The sequence below is a fragment of the Centropristis striata genome, chromosome 12, assembly GCF_030273125.1.
Source record: "Centropristis striata isolate RG_2023a ecotype Rhode Island chromosome 12, C.striata_1.0, whole genome shotgun sequence".
NCBI classification, from domain to species: Eukaryota; Metazoa; Chordata; class Actinopteri; order Perciformes; family Serranidae; genus Centropristis; species Centropristis striata.
In genome coordinates this window covers 533421-552097 of record NC_081528.1, presented here as the reverse complement: position 1 = coordinate 552097, position 18677 = coordinate 533421, and the positions used below count along the sequence as shown (strand labels likewise).

The window sequence follows — 18677 nt, the reverse complement described above, 5'->3', positions numbered from 1 at the left end:
CAATTTTGTTCATATTCAATTATTAAATATCATTTTTTATTGACCGTTTTTATATTTATTATTTGTTTTGTTGTCAGTTTATTTATTTGTCATTCATTCCTCCCTGTCATCATTGTTTATTATATTATTATTTAATTAATTAATAATTAATTATTTTATTTTTATTTTTTTACATATAAAATAAATTTTATGTATTTATTTGCATAGCGTTTGCTGTTTCTACTGGCTAATTTGTATACTTTTTTTTTCATAATATCTTATTAGGTTGCTATTTATTTATTTATTGATATATTAAGTTCATATATAATTATGATATATTATTTTTTTATTGACCGTTATTATAAATATTTGTTTTGTCAGTTTATTGATTTCTCATCCATTTCTCCCTGTAACGCGTCATCGAGCCTTCCTGGCTCTCCATTGGCTGTCTGAGCTGTCAGTCAATGGGGGGGCAGGATCAGGGACATTCCTCCTCCATTGGTTGTCTGAGCTGTCAGTCTTTGGGGGGGCGGTATCACACCTTCCTCTCTCTCCATTGGCTGTCTGAGGAGGGGGGCGGGACCAGGGACATTCCTCCTGCCGCTGATGGAAAAAAAGAGAAAGTTTCCAAGATGGCGGAGTAGCTGGACAACAATAGAAACAGCGACTCGGTTAGCATCAGTTAGCCTCAGTTAGCCGCAAATAGATTACAAATACCCCGACACATCCCGACTCTAACTCGGTCAGGTGGGGAGGAAGATCCGCGCCGGGAACCTCGGGAGAAATAACTTAAAGTATGATGGTTTATTTAAGTGTTTGGGGCTAACTAGCCGCCTAGCCTGCTAGTGGAGCTAACGTTAGCCGCTAAGCTAGTTAGCAGCTAGTTAGCAGCTAGTTAGCAGCTAACGGCTAACGGAGGATCAGCTGTTTGTATAAACAGATGCTGTAGAAGGAGCGGACCGCCACACGACCACAGTAAGTCCCTTTAATCAGCTCACCTGGACAGTCCTGTCTGTTAAGATGTGTTAATATAAAATCTAAAACTGGGTTAAAAGCTGACGAATTGTTGCTAAAAGTTTGCTAGCCAGCTAACTGAAGCTAACGAAGCTAACTGGAGCTAACTCCTTTAATACTGGAGCTGAAAAAATCAAAGTTTGAGAGAAGTTGAGGCGGTGCTGAGGTGCTCCCAGCCAGGCTGCAGAGACCCTCCATACCCCGGCTACAGCCCGCAGAGAGCCGCGGGGCTGGGCCAGCTAGCCCCCATAATAAACTCCTTTATTGGCCGTTTGAACCATTTCTCCACGCTCCAACTGTGATCAGTGAGTGGAGGAATGTTGCTAACTTCACTCAGAGTTCCACTCACAGCTGCTCCATTCATCTGAGATCTACTAAATATTAATATTTACATGTGTATAATAGTAGCTGGTGTGTTTTCAGCCCGCAGAGATAAATCAGAGTTAGTGATTCTGGCTGAAACTGACTCTCACATTATAAACCCAGCGGCTTAAACCCTGTTATTCTAGATAAAGAGAGTAAACAGGAGCTGGGTGTTCTGCAGCCACTAACGCTCCTCTTCCTCCCCGGCAGTGGCTGGCTGGTGATGAAGGCCATCACTGAGTCTCTGTAGAGGGCTGAGGGCTTCATACACACACACAGACAGACAGAAAGAAAGAAAGAAAGAAAAGAGGCAGATTGAGAAGCATTTTCTGGACCAAAACCTGAGCCCCATTCCTCCACGCTCCAACTGTGATTAGTGAGTGAAGAATGTTGCTAACTTCACTTAGAGTTCCACTCACAGCTGCTCCATTCATCTGAGATCTACAAAATATTAATATTTACATGTGTATAATAGTAGCTGGGCTGTTTTCACCCTGCAGAGACAAATCAGAGTTAGTGATTCTGGATCAAACTGATCATAATGAGTAAACACAGCCAGTAAAATCATATTATTTCTGTATAAAGTGAGTAAAATCAGGAGGCTGGATGGTTTTACACCCACAAATATCAATATTTATATATGTATAATAGTCGCTGGGTTGTTTTCACACTGCAGAGATAAATTTAAGTTAGTGATTCTGGCTGAAACTGATCATAATGAGGCTCAAATTCAGTTAAATCAGCTGCTGGGTGATAATATTCATATTTAAAGTGATTAAATCAGGAGGCTGGGTGATATTATTCCTATATAAAGTGAGTTAAATCAGCTGCTGGTGATATTATTAATGTATAAAGTGATTAAATGAGGAGGCTGGGTGATATTATTCCTATATAAAGTGATTAAATCAGCTGCTGGTGATATTATTAATGTATAAAGTGATTAAATCAGCTGCTGGTGATATTATTCCTATATAAAGTGAGTTAAATCAGCTGCTGGTGATATTATTAATGTATAAAGTGATTAAATCAGCTGCTGGTGATATTATTCCTATATAAAGTGAGTTAAATCAGCTGCTGGTGATATTATTAATGTATAAAGTGATTAAATCAGCTGCTGGTGATATTATTAATGTATAAAGTGATTAAATCAGCTGCTGGTGATATTATTCATATATAAAGTGAGTTAAATCAGCTGCTGGTGATATTATTCCTATATAAAGTGAGTTAAATCAGCTGCTGGTGATATTATTAATGTATAAAGTGATTAAATCAGCTGCTGGTGATATTATTAATGTATAAAGTGATTAAATGAGGAGGCTGGATGGTTTTGCACCCACCAACGTTGCTCTTCCTCTCCGGCAGTGGGTGGTTGGTGATGAAGGCCATTATTGAGACAAAGGTCGCCTCCATGGAGCCAGCAGAGTCTTTGTAGAGGGCTGAGGGGGGGTTCATACATACAGAAAGAAAGAAAGAAAGAAAGAAAGAAAAAAGAGGCAGATTCAGAAGCATTTTATGGACCAAAACCTGAGCCGGGAGTTTTTTTTCTTCCTTTTACTACACAAGTCCTTTATTGATGATGGCGGATTTTGTTACACGGCGACACAGCGCGGTGATGGAGCGGCTCCGCCGGAGGATCGAGCTCTTCCGCCAGCATCACAACAGCTGTGAGAGCCGCTACGAGAACGCCACGCTGGAGCGCCTGGAGCTGGAGCGCCAGCAGACCTTCAACCTGCACCAGCGCTGCCTGCAGGCCAAGGCCAAGAGGTCCAACAAGCACCGCCAGCAGCCCCCCCAGCCCAGCACAGCAGGAGCAGCAGGAGCAGCAGGAGCAGCAGGAGAGCAGCAGGCCGGAGGAGGGCAGAGAGGAGCAGCAGGAGGAGCAGCAGGAGGAGCGGAGCTCGGGGAGGGAGGAGGGACGGCGGAGCAGAGCAGGAACAGCACCCTGATAGCGGTGAGTGACACCCACACACACACGTCAATCAAACTTTATTTATACAACACTTTCAACACAAAGTGCTTTACAAAAAATAAGAATAAAAACAGACAATAAAAATGACAAAACCCAACCCTCACACACACACACACACACACACACACACACACACACATACACACCTCACAACATACTATACACACCTCACAACACACTATACACACCTCACAACACACTATACACACCTCACAACACACTATACACACACCACAACACACTATACACACACCTCACAACACACTACACACACCTCACAACACACTACACACACACCACAACACACTATACACACCTCACAACACACTATACACACACCACAACACACTATACACACCTCACAACACACTATACACACACCACAACACACTATACACACACCACAACACACTACACACACCTCACAACACACTATACACACACCACAACACACTATACACACCTCACAACACACTATACACACACCACAACACACTATACACACACCACAACACACTATACACACCTCACAACACACTATACACACACCACAACACACTATACACACCTCACAACACACTATACACACACCACAACACACTATACACACACCACAACACACTACACACACCTCACAACACACTATACACACACCACAACACACTACACACACACCACAACACACTATACACACCTCACAACACACTATACACACACCACAACACACTACACACACACACACCACAACACACTACACACACACACACCACAACACACTACACACACCTCACAACACACTATACACACCTCACAACACACTATACACACACCACAACACACTATACACACCTCACAACACACTATACACACACCACAACACACTATACACACCTCACAACACACTATACACACACCACAACACACTATACACACACCACAACACACTATACACACACCACAACACACTATACACACCTCACACCACACTATACACACCTCACAACAAACTATACACACACCACAACACACTATACACACCTCACAACACACTATACACACCTCACAACACACTATACACACACCACAACACACTATACACACCTCACAACACACTATACACACACCACAACACACTATAAACACCTCACAACACACTATACACACACCACAACACACTATACACACCTCACAACACACTATACACACCTCACAACACACTATACACACACCACAACACACTATACACACCTCACAACACACTACACACACCTCACAACACACTATACACACCTCACAACACACTATACACACACCACAACACACTATACACACACCTCACAACACACTACACACACCTCACAACACACTACACACACACCACAACACACTATACACACACCACAACACACTATACACACACCACAACACACTACACACACCTCACAACACACTATACACACACCACAACACACTATACACACACCACAACACACTATACACACCTCACAACACACTATACACACACCACAACACACTATACACACACCACAACACACTATACACAAACCACAACACACTACACACACCTCACAACACACTATACACACACCACAACACACTATACACACACCACAACACACTATACACACCTCACAACACACTACACACACCTCACAACACACTACACACACACCACAACACACTATACACACACCACAACACACTATACACACACCACAACACACTATACACACACCACAACACACTATACACACACCTCACAACACACTACACACACACCACAACACACTATACACACACCACACCACACTACACACACACCACAACACACTATACACACACCACAACACACTATACACACACCTCACAACACACTACACACACCTCACAACACACTACACACACACCACAACACACTATACACACCTCACAACACACTATACACACCTCACAACACACTATACACACCTCACAACACACTATACACACACCACAACACACTATACACACCTCACAACACACTATACACGCCTCACAACACACTATACACGCCTCACAACACACTATACACACACCACAACACACTATACACACCTCACAACACACTATACACACCTCACAACACACTATACACACACCACAACACACTATACACACCTCACAACACACTATACACACACCACAACACACTATACACACCACAACACACTATACACACACCACAACACACTATACACACACCTCACACCACACTATACACACCTCACAACACACTACACACACACACCACAACACACTACACACACCTCACAACACACTACACACACCTCACAACACACTACACACACCTCACAACACACTATACACACACCACAACACACTACACACACCTCACAACACACTACACACACCACAACACACTACACACACCTCACAACACACTACACACACCACAACACACTACACACACCTCACAACACACTACACACACCACAACACACTACACACACCTCACAACACACTACACACACCACAACACACTACACACACCTGTCTCCAGGCTGCTGGAGCTTTAATCAGCCTGTTGGAGGAAAGCTGGACGTCTTTAGTGTTTAGTGTTGGAATCACCTTACAATCATATTACTAAATTCTACAATTCTATAATTAATGTATTAATTTATCAGAGGCTTTTATCCAAATGAGAGTAAATCCAGCAGCAGCAGGAGCTGGAGAGTCTCCGGTCCCAGTCACACAGGAAACGATGGGCTTTGTTCCTTTATGACCATAAACTGAATATCTCTTTGCTTTGTGGACAAAACAAGAGATGTGAGGACGTCATCTTGTGGTTTGGGAACACTCATTGATATTTTTATACATTTTATTCACCAAACAACTAATCGGTGAATGGTTTAGATAATCGACAGATTAATCCATAATGATAATAGTTAGTTGGAGCTCGACTCAGTTGTTTTACCTCCACTGAGTCTCTGAACGTCTTCACACATGAGCTCAGATAAACTGACGACAGGTGGCAGGCTGTGTGTGTGTGTGTGTGTGTGTGTGTGTGTGTGTGTGTGTGTGTGTGTCAGCTGTTAGACAACAGAGGGTGTAGAGAGTCCAAAGTCCAGCTGATAGTAGATTCCCAGCCGGAGAGTTGATCAGCTTTTAGTCTGCAGCTCCTCATCACAACCTTTTCATTAAAAATACACAGACAAGAACTACAGCTAACAGCTAGAACTATAGTTATAGTTATATATATATATATGTATATATATATATATATATATATAACCTGCAGACAGACAAGAACTACAGCAGACAGGTAGAACTCTATACATTATATCTAGTTCTGTCATCTGAACTTGTGTCTGATTTTCTGCTGATAAACACAGAAACTCAGTCCAACCTGCTCTGAAAAACACCAACGTGTCTCTTTATTATATATATATAATTTTGTAATATGATTTTAAGGTGATTTATTTTTTTAAACAAATCTTCACATTTTAAATCTGCAAACCAGAAAAATCATTGTTTTGACTCATTAATTACACATTTCATGACTATTAAAAGGAAGATTTCACACGGAGGAGGTCATTTTTCCATGTTTTGCCTCATCACTCTGCATTATAACCGGTTTATCTTTGTTCTGATAAAGAGACATTAGCTGCCTCAGTAGTCCTGTAACAGGCACGTACGTTTTTATTCTCTGTAAACAGCCTGGTTACTGATCGGATAGAACACTCAGCAGGATGTGAGACTTTTTCTGGTGTTGTTGGAGACTTTTGGAGACTCGTTCTTACTCTTCTTAACGAGCTCCGGGGGCCGGAGGCTCTTCTTAACGAGCTGCGGGGGCCGGAGGCTCTTCTTAACGAGCTCCGGGGGCCGGAGGCTCTTCTTAACCAGCTGCGGGGGCCGGAGGCTCTTCTTAACCAGCTGCGGGGGCCGGAGGCTCTTCTTAACGAGCTGCGGGGGCCGGAGGCTCTTCTTAACGAGCTCTGGGGGCCGGAGGCTCTTCTTAACGAGCTGCGGGGGCCGGAGGCTCTTCTTAACGAGCTGCGGGGGCCGGAGGCTCTTCTTAACGAGCTCTGGGGGCCGGAGGCTCTTCTTAACGAGCTCCGGGGGCCGGAGGCTCTTCTTAACGAGCTCCGGGGGCCGGAGGCTCTTCTTAACCAGCTGCAGGGGCCGGAGGCTCTTCTTAACCAGCTCCGGGGGCCGGAGGCTCTTCTTTACGAGCTGCGGGGGCCGGAGGCTCTTCTTAACGAGCTCTGGGGGCCGGAGGCTCTTCTTAACGAGCTCTGGGGGCCGGAGGCTCTTCTTAACGAGCTCTGGGGGCCGGAGGCTCTTCTTAACGAGCTGTGCGGTTTTAGTAATTTTGTGTCTTTTTTTTTAGTAATTGTGTGTTTTTTAGTCATTTTGTGTCTTTTTTTTGATCATTTTGATACTGCCTCCAGCGGCCCCCAGGTAATTTACATTTGAGACCCCCTAAATAAATAAAATGAGCCCTTTTTAAGGCTTTCTTTAAATAAACTACTACTCATTCTTCTGTTATATTTATATGTAGTATACTCAATGAATGAGTGGTTAAAGAGACTACTTCTACATCTGACACTCGCTGGCTGGACTTTAGAGGAATCCTGCTGGTTTGGAGGTGATGAGTTAAGAGGTTCTGGTGTAGAGTTCCTAGAGGTTCCTTAGACGTTCCTTAGACGTTCCTTAGACGTTCCTTAGACGTTCCTTAGACGTTCTAGTAGAATAAAGCTGAGAGGTGACGGAGTCATGGTGGTTTATCTGGTTTAGATGCTCTGATAGAGTCTGAACCCTGACAGAGTCCTGAGAGCTGAGTCAGCACCAGAAACCCCCTAATGACTCACCACTCCTAGTCCTCCCAGTCCTCCCAGTGCTGCAGGGGGCGGGGCTAAGCCGCCTCAGCACAGCCCTGATTGGCTCCTCTCAGTGGTGATGTCACTCAAATCTGGCTGTGAAATCAACAAAGTGAATGTTTTGACAACAAACAGCAGAAGAGATGTGAGACTCTACTGACTCTCCGTTAATCTCACATCTAGTTTTATTTCATTACATTTCATATTGTGAAGTAAAATATTTAGTGGAGGCGTGTTTGGCAGCAGGGAACATGACAGAATATAAACGAGTATTCATCTTATTATAACATTATTTACAACATTATTTTGACGAACATATTATATTTAGAATAAAATGTTTGTGTTTTTTAAACAAATCTTCCTATTTTTAAATCTGCAAACCACAAAAATCCTAGTTTTTACTAATTTAATTACTATTAAAATTACAATTTCTTCATACAGAATGACATTTTAGTCAGTATTAAATAAATGAATACATTCTTAAAAATATTTATAGTTATAGTTATTCATTTATTCTGGGATTTTAATTTCACTAATCTACATTTATTCATTTCAAGAAATTATTTAGTAATTCCCCCCAAAAATTATTTTAAAAAAATCTCTTTAATGATTTAATAGTTTAACCAATAAAGTCTTGTTTTAATCAACATATTCTATTTAGAATGAAATGTTTGTGGTTTTTTAAACAAATCTTGACATTTTTCAATCTGTTCTATATGTAGATTTATAAGCTTTTAACTTTGCTGGTTGAGCTTAAAATGTAATTAATGTAACAGAAAAAGTTTTATATTATTATTATTATTATTATTATTATGACTACTGCCAATATCTCTCAGCATATAAACTTCTTATACAAACATAAATGATGATATGAACTGAGAAGATTCAACAATAAATAATACGTTTTCTAACAGGAAGTTATTTTGAATAATAATAATAATGACTAGTTATTTTTCATTATTGATAATTTGTTTCATCAATAAAATGTCAGAAAACAATAAAACTGTTCCCATGGTGACGTCTTTAAAACGTTTATTGGTGCAACAGTCCACAAAAATTCAAGTTTATTATCATAATTTATCACAAAGAAAAGCTTCAAATGACGACATTTGAGAAACGTGAAACCACGACACGTTAAACAAAAGAACTAAAACAAAGATTTTTTTTCAATGGGAATCAAGTCATCACTGCAGCTTTAATAATAAATAAACATTATAATATTTATATTATAATAAACATTTGTAGCTTTAAAGCATCTTGAAATGAAACCAACATGATGAAGAAGAGTCAGATATTATAACATGATGAAGAAGAGTCAGATATTATAACATGATGAAGAAGAGTCAGATATTATAACATGATGAAGAAGAGTCAGATATTATAACATGATGAAGAAGAGTCAGATATTATAACATGATGAAGAAGAGTCAGATATTATAACATGATGAAGAAGAGTCAGATATTATAACATGATGAAGAAGAGTCAGATATTATAACATGATGAAGAAGAGTCAGATATTATAACATGATGAAGAAGAGTCAGATATTATAACATGATGAAGAAGAGTCAGATATTATAACATGATGAAGAAGAGTCAGATATTATAACATGATGAAGAAGAGTCAGATATTATAACATGATGAAGAGGTAAACTCTGCAGATGTTTATGATTTTTGTGGTGAAGCGAGAGAGAAAAGGTTGAGTCAGTGTTGAGATATTTCTTCCAGTGTGATGTTAAATATGAACGCTGGTTGTTTTAGTCTCAACAGTCCTTCACATATCTCAACACTCAGGATTCAGCTCAGCTACTAACTAGCAGACAGGAAGTACAGACTCTCTGTAGAGACTCTATCAGTCATTTATGGTGAGAAACACACAAACACCAACCTGTCTCTCTATTTATTTAGTTTGACCAGTAAAACGTCTTATTTTGACCAACTTATTCTATTTACAATGAAATATTTTTGTTTTTTTAAACAAATCTTCACATTTTTAAATATGCAAACCACAAAAATCCTTGTTTTAACTTATTTAACCCATTGAGGCCTGAGAAATCGCTGGGCGATTTTAAAATAAGCCTCTAATTTTCTGGAAATTCTGGAAAAATTCTGGGAAAAAAAGTGTCAACTCTTCTACTAAATAATAGATTTTTCAGCCTCTGTAGCAGATAAAAATGAAATTCAAAAAGTATTTGAGAGCTTATACAAATACTACAAAACGACGTATCCGCTTTCCAGGCTTCAATGGGTTAATTACTATTAAAAGTACAATTTTTACATACAAAATGCCATTTTAGTCAGTATTAAATAAATGAATAAATTATAGTTCCACATTTATTTATTTTTCTGGGATTTTAACTTCAGAAACCTACACTTATTCATTTCAAGAAAATATTTAATAATTCCACATGTATTTATTTATTTTAATCTCGTTGTGTAGTTTAACAAATAAAAGTCTTGTTTTGACCAAAATATTCTATTTATAATTAAATGTTTTTTGTTATTTTAAACAAATCTTCCGATTTTTAAATATACAAACCACAAAAATCCTTGTTTTTACTTATTTAATTACTATTAAAAGTACAATTTTTACATACAAAATGCCATTTTAGTCAGTATTAAATAAATGAATAAATTATAGTTGCACATTTATTTATTTTTCTGGGATTTTAACTTCACAAATCTACTTTTATTTATTTCAAGAAAATATTTAATAATTCCAAATGTATTTATTTATTTTAATCTCTTTATGTAGTTTAACAAATAAAAGTCTTGTTTTGACCAGAATATTCTATTTATAATTAAATGTTTTTTGTTTTTTTAAACAAATCTTCCTATTTTTAAATATGCAAACCACAAAAATCCTTGTTTTTACTTATTTAATTACTATTAAAAGTACAATTTTTACATACAAAATGCCATTTTAGTCAGTATTAAATAAATGAATAAATTCTTAAAAATAATAATAGTTCCATATTAATTTATTTTTCTAGGATTTTAATTTCACAAATCACATTTATTTATTTTAAGAACATATTTAATAATTCCAAATGTATTTATTTATTTTTAATATCTTTATTTATGTACTTTGACCAATAACATGTCTTATTTTGACCTGACCAAAATATTCAATTTTCAATTAAATGTGGTTATTTTTTAAACAAATCTTCACATTTTCAAATCTGCAAACCAGAAAAATCATTGTTTTTTCTCATTTATTACACATTTCATTACTATTGAAAGTAAGATTTCTTTCAGTATTAAATTAATGAAAAAAAAAATATTTCAAATAATGTAATAAAATATATATATTTTTTATTTGTTACACATCATAATAAACTGCTGAAAGCTTTTAATTTTTGGACTGTTAGTCGAATAAACCAAGACAGTTAAAATCATCAGCTTTAGCTCTGAAATTACACAAGATCTCTTTTTCACTACAGTCATGGAAAAAATATTAAACCTCCTTGTTTTCTTTAATTTCTGGTTCATTTTAATGTCTGCTTCAACTAAACAAATAACAACAAAAACATCTGATAAGAGTTTAATGTGAGAGCTGATATCTAGACATTAAACATGGTTTATTCATCATGATTTAGGATATTATTATATTAGTAATGAATGAAGTATTATTATAGTATTAGTAGTGGTAGTATCAGATAGGAGAAACAGTCTAAACCAGCTGTTCTCAACCTTGGGGTCGGGACCCCAATTGGGGTCGCGAGATGATTTCTGGGGGTCTCCAAATCATTTTGGAAGTCAGCTCTGTCTCCACTGTGTTAAAGTGTTCATGTGTTAATGTCTTTTTGGTCATTTTGTGGGTTTTTTTGTTTGTCATTTTGTGTCTTTTTTGTGTCTTTTTAGGCCATTTTGTATCTTTTTTTTTTATCATTTTGTGTCTTTTTTTGATCATTTTGTTTCCTTTTTTTGGTCATTTTCTGTCTTTTCTGGTCATTTTCTGTCTTTTTTTGGTCATTTTGTGTCTTTTTTTGGTCATTTTCTGTCTTTTTTGGTCATTTTCTGTCTTTTTTTGGTCATTTTGTTTCCTTTTTTTCGTCATTTTCTGTCTTTTCTGGTCATTTTGTTTCCTTTTTTTGGTCATTTTCTGTCTTTTCTGGTCATTTTGTTTCCTTTTTTTGGTCATTTTGTGTCTTTTCTGGTCATTTTGTGTCTTTGTTTGGTCATTTTGTGTCTTTTTTTGGTAATTTTCTGTCTCTTTTGGTCATTTTGTGTCTTTTCTGGTCATTTTGTTTCTTTTCTGGGTGATCTGAACTGTGTGTGTGAGATTGTGTTCAGTGAGTGGGGGTCGTGGACAACATGCATGTTGAATTGGGGTCGCGACTCAAAAAGGTTGAGAACTACTGGTCTAAACAACCCTGGGACTCAAATTCCCAGAATGCCTCAGCCCTTATTGCCCCCCCCCCTCCCTGTCGCCGTGGTAACGAGGAGGAGTGGGACCAGTATTTCAGGTTGAGGCTCTATGAGTCACCAGTTTCCTTTCCCTCGGGGCAGAAACTCTCTCATCTGTTTCTGCTTTATCACTAACCTTTAGTCTCCCACAGACATTTCAACTCTTTCAGTCTGTTCACACACACAAACAGCTACATATGTCAAACATCTCCAACCACTGATTTTACACCTAAACCTTCTGAATTAATCATGAAAAAGGAAAATCCACAAATATTGGAATAAAATGCAATCTGTACATACAAAATATACTTTGTAAACTGTTTATTTCAGATACATTTTAAATGAGATTTTGATGAAATATCACCATTTCTTGCTTAGACGTGATTATTTTTCCAGACCACACTGTTCATCTCATACGGTTCATTCAAGGGCCGTTGGAAATGTGAAAATCCAACCATATTTTCAGTTTTTACAGTATCTGTATAAAATAAATGGTGTAATTTTGGTGATTTTATTAGTTTATGTCACTGTATTTTCTCTCCTCCGTCCTCGAGCATTCAGACAGTTAACTGATCAAAAGTTCAGTCTGTAAAAGGCTGGAAAATTAAGATATTATGAAAAATTATGGGGAAATTCCAATATATAAACTGGCATATAAAGGGTTAAAATCTTTTTTTGTAATTTTGTGTCTCTTTGGTTACTTGGTACTTTTTTGGCAAATTAACTTATAATAAAAAAAAACTTAATTAGTTTTTTTGATCATTTTGTGTCTATGTTGGTAATTTTCTGCTATTTTTTTGGTCATTTTTACGTCTATTTTGTAACTATTAAGTTTCTTTTTTGAACTTTTACATCTTTGTTGGTCATTTTTTGCTATTTTTTGTCATTTTATGTCTTTGTTGGTAATATTTTGCTATTTTTTGGTCATTTGTACAGCTTTTTTTTTTTTACAACATATAGAGAATATGAACTTTTATCTTTTTTCCTGCTTTCTGCCATTGTAGCTGTTATTCTGCACAAAGACATGCTGGAGTTGTTCTACAGAGCTGCAGCACTAATAGATGATCTAGACTTTATAAATATATTGCAGTGAGAAACAAGGCCACAGCTCCTGAAAGAGTGAAATGTCCCTGAGAGTGTCCAGGGCTGGTCCTGGTCCTGGTCCTGGTCCTGGTCCTGGTCCTGGTCCTGGTCCTGGTCCTGGTCCTGGTCCTGGTCCTGGCTGCAGCTGGACTCAGCCAGTCTGGGAGGTTTTAGGAGCCGAGTGTGTTTGGATGCTGCCGTTCTGGCAGCGCTGCAGCTAATCAGGACATTCTCAGCATATCTGAGGGAGGACGTCACCTCGTAACAGGGACGGCTCTCTGCTCATGAGGCCAAAGCTTTTATCTGCTGTTCTTCACCTCTTTAAATAAACTGATGGTCTCAACAGGACTAATGGATTCTCCAGCGCTGGTTTTATGAGCTGCATTACATGCTCTCCAACAGTCCAGATCAGCTGCTGCTGCTGTGGATGTTTGATTCGTTCCAGCAGCTTGTGAAGAATCACTTCACACTCACAATCTCTAGATGAAATCATTCATGTTCAGAGGTTTCTCTGCTTATATTCTACACAAATGTGATTTCTGAAGCAACTTAAACTAGTTTATAGTCTCCCAGCGTCTATTCATGGCCGCCTCGTATCCATATTTAGCCTTTATTTAGCCTTAAAGTTATTAAAAAAGAGACGTTCAATTACCAGAAAACAAACAAAATTACTAAAAGAAAGATGTTAAATTAACAAAAAAGAAAAAATTACTTTAAAAAAAAGTAGTGGAAATAGTTAGACAAAAAAAGCCAAAAAAAAGACCCTGAATACCCAAAAAAAATACACAAAATTACAAAAAAAAAACACAATTATTTTTTTAAAAACACTAAATTAATTTTAAAAAATACGTTAAATGACCCAAAAAATAAATATGACCAAAAACCCTAACCCAAATAACCAAAAAAGACACAAAAGTACAAAAAAGACGGTTAAATAACCCAAAAAATGACATTGGCATTAAATGACAACAAAAAAAGACAAGTAGAAATAACGCAGCAGTTTGTCTTTTTTCTGTTTGATTGAGAATCGTTTTTGTCAGTGCAGCTTGTTGTTTGTGTTTGATAAAATGCTGCAGTTGTTGTTGTTGTTTATCAGTTGAGTTTGTTGGACAGTCTGTGGCGTTGACTCTCATTGTGGACAAATAAAAAATAATAATAGAATAAAAAGACTGAAGTCAGATGAAGTTTCTCTGGTTGCTGAGCCAATAAAAGCCTGTAGGAGAGTAGATGTGACGTCAGAGAGGCTCCACCTGTTGTTTACCTGTTGTTTACCTGTTGTTTACCTGTGGATCCTCCTCTATGAGGACCCACCAGGTGTCTCTGGTTGCTGAGCCAATGAAAGCCTGTAGGAGAGTAGATGTGACGTCAGAGAGGCTCCACCTGTTGTTTACCTGTTGTTTACCTGTTGTTTACCTGTGGATCCTCCTCTATGAGGACCCACCAGGTGTCTCTGGTTGCTGAGCCAATGAAAGCCTGTAGGAGAGTAGATGTGACGTCAGAGACACGTCGCCGTGGGAACCAGAAGCTGCATCAGCGTTCTGTAACTGAACGTCTGAGTCTGAAGAACCGTTGGTCAGAATAACTTACTTGTTGTTTGTTTATCTGATTGTTTGTTTTATTGACCCTCTGTGGTTGTTTGTTATCCAGCTGCAGGAGACGGTGAAGAGGAAGCTGGAGAGCGCCGGTTCCCCGCTGGGCCGAGACCAGGTCAACGGCTTCAGCGACGGCTTCCCGCCCAGCAAGAAGGCGTGTCTGGACAACGGCGCCGCCAACGGCTCGCCGCTGGACTCCAAGCTGGGCATCAGCGACGCCCTGAGCTCTAACGGGACCCACGGCCCGGCCGACGCCTCCGACGGCCGCGAGCCGGGGTCGGACTTCCACCGGAAGGAGATGAAGCAGGAGCCGGACGACATCCTGCCCATCATGCCTCCTTCAGGAGGCGCCAACAGCCTGTTCCCCGACCTGAACCTCAACGAGCAGGAGTGGACGGAGCTGATGGAGGAGCTCAACTGCTCCGTGGTCTACGAGGACATCCAGGACATCCTCAACGACGGCTTCGACGACCGCAAAGACTCTCTGGAGCTGGCTCCGCCTCCTGGCGGGGCGGGGCCGGTGGGAGGAGGAGGAGGAGCAGGAGGAGGCGGGGTGGAGGCGGGCCGGGCGTCCCAGGGCCTCCTTCCTCCTGATCTGGCCAGCGTGAAGACCGAGTTCTCTCCGGCCTCGGTGGCTTTCGACCAGGACTCTCGCACCGGTTCTCCTCACGTCCGGTCCTCCTCCTCCTCCTCCTCCTCGGGGCCGCCGCCTCCTCCTCACCCCACCAGCTCCCCCGTGGCCTCCTCCTCCGCCTCCTCCCCGGCCCTGCCCCCGTCCCAGCCGGCTCCTCCTCCTCCTCCCCGGCAGCTCCAGCCTCCTCCCAACCACCTCCTCCCTCCCAAAGACCTGTCCCCGGCGCAGCAGCTGCAGCAGCTGGCGGCGCAGCAGCAGCGGGCGCAGCACCTGCACGGCCAGATGCAGCACAAGCAGCCGCCGCCGGGGGCCAAGTTCCTCAGCCAGGGGCCCCACGCCCACCCCCCCGCCTGGCCCCAGATGGCCAACACCTCCCAGAGCCCACTAGGGGGCGCCTTTGGCATGGACAAGCCCACCAGCCCCTCCCTGTACCCCCCGGACTTCAACCCCAACCCCCAGAAGCAGCTGCTGATGCCGGGGCAGCCCAACAAAGGGTCCCCCAAGGCGGGGGCCGGCAGCTACCAGCTCCCGGGGCCCGCCGGGCACCCCAACATGATGGGCCACGCGGCGCCGGGCCCGCCCCTCAGCCACCCGCTGGCGCCGGGGGCCCCGCCTCAGGCCGCCACGCTCACCTACAAGAACACCAAACCTCTGTCGCACTTTGAGGCGGGGCCCGGACCCCCGCGGCCCCCCAACACCCAGAGCCAGAACAAGGCGGCGCTGCTCAACCTGCTGCGGCAACAACAGCAGATCAAACAGAAGAACAGCAGCATGAACTACCGGCAGCACATCACACACTCACAGGTAGGACACACACACACACACACACAGGTAACACACACACTCACACACTCACAGGTAGGACACACACACACAGGCAACACACACACACACACACTCACACACTCACAGGTAGGACACACACACACAGGCAACACACACACACACACACAGGTAGGACACACACACACACACACACTCACAGGTAGGACACACACTCACACACTCACAGGTAGGACACACACACACACACAGGTAACACACACACACACACACTCACACACTCACAGGTAGGACACACACACACACACAGGTAACACACACACACACACACAGGTAGGACACACACACACACACACACACACACACAGGTAACACACACACACACACTCACAGGTAGGACACACACACACAGGTAACACACACACACTCACAGGTAGGACACACACACACACACACAGACAGGTAACACACACACACACACACACACACACAGGTAACACACACACTCACACACTCACAGGTAGGACACACACACACAGGTAACACACACACACTCACAGGTCAGACACACACACACACAGACAGGTAACACACACACACACACACTCACAGGTAGGACACACACACACACAGACAGGTAACACACACACACACACACTCACAGGTAGGACACACAAGCACACAGACCGGTAACACACACACACACACACACACACACACACACACAGGTAGGACACACACACACACACACACACACAGGTCAGACACACACACACATACACACACAGGTAGAACACACACACACACACTCACAGGTCAGACACACAGGTAGGACACACACACACACACACACACACTCACACACACAGGTAACACACACACACACACACACTCACAGGTAGGACACACACACACTCACAGGTAGGACACACACACACACACACACAGGTAGGACACACACACTCACAGGTAGGACACACACACACACACACACTCACACTCACAGGTAGGACACACACACACACACACACACACACACACACAGGTAGGACACACATACACACACACACACACACACACACACAGGTAGGACACACACACACACACACACACACACACACACACACAGGTAGGACACACTCTGAACCAAACCAGTAGTATGTTGTTTTTTATTTTATGTAAGAAATCTCCAATTAATCTCCAAATATTTGTTGAGGAGAACCTCCTGTTGGATCCCGTCAGTGGTTCAGAGGAAAGAGAGGAAACATTTAAACTAAAAGTTTATTTCCTGTAATTAAATAAAATGTAAACAAAACATAATCTGCACTTTCTGCTACATGCTAAATATCTGCTAAACTGTTCTGGAGATTCTAACATCAACAACCGTAGCGACCTGATCAGAGTGTTCCTGCTCTGCTTTCATAACCAGCACATTCCTGACTGTACCACACACACACACACACACAGACACAGACACAGACACACACACATACACACACACAGACACAGACACAGACACACACACACACACACACACAGACACACACACACACACACACACACACACAGACACACACACACACACACACACACAGGCCTTCTTAAATGTGGTTCAGGTCTGCAGATTGTTTCTCCAGAGTCTTTAAATAGTTTTGTCCTCCGTTCTGACATGTTAAGGGTTAACGTTGATATTAAACGTGATACTTGTCGTGTTCTGCAGAAGGTAGAAGGTCATAAATAAACCTCCTCACGCTCCTCACGCCCACTCAGAGCTGGAGAGGTCTGAACAATAAGAGTCTGTTGTAGAGAGGGAAACTCTCTGGACACAAAGAAAGAAAAGTCTGAGAACTCACATGACAATATATATCATCAAACCTGAATAAAATGTCAATAACATCCAACATAAACAGAGCAGCTCTTCAACCAGGAGACAAACCTCTTCTATACAG

At 41.2% G+C, this 18677-nt stretch overlaps 1 protein-coding gene across 2 annotated transcripts in view; it reads left to right on the top strand.

The window, feature by feature from the left end:
* Window positions 1–521: 521 nt before the first annotated feature.
* The window catches only part of maml1 (mastermind-like transcriptional coactivator 1), a 27575-nt gene continuing 9419 nt past the window's right edge, over window positions 522–18677 (top strand). Inside the window, exons 1-3 of one of the 2 annotated variants that reach the window (XM_059346985.1) lie at window positions 522–954; window positions 2962–3307; window positions 15367–16749. In XM_059346985.1, coding sequence (XP_059202968.1) covers window positions 2969–3307; window positions 15367–16749 — 1722 coding nt within the window. In that variant the 5' untranslated portion in view covers window positions 522–954; window positions 2962–2968. Of the gene's footprint in view, window positions 955–2919; window positions 3308–15366; window positions 16750–18677 lie in introns of both variants that reach the window. The other variant, XM_059346984.1, reaches the window with a different exon arrangement.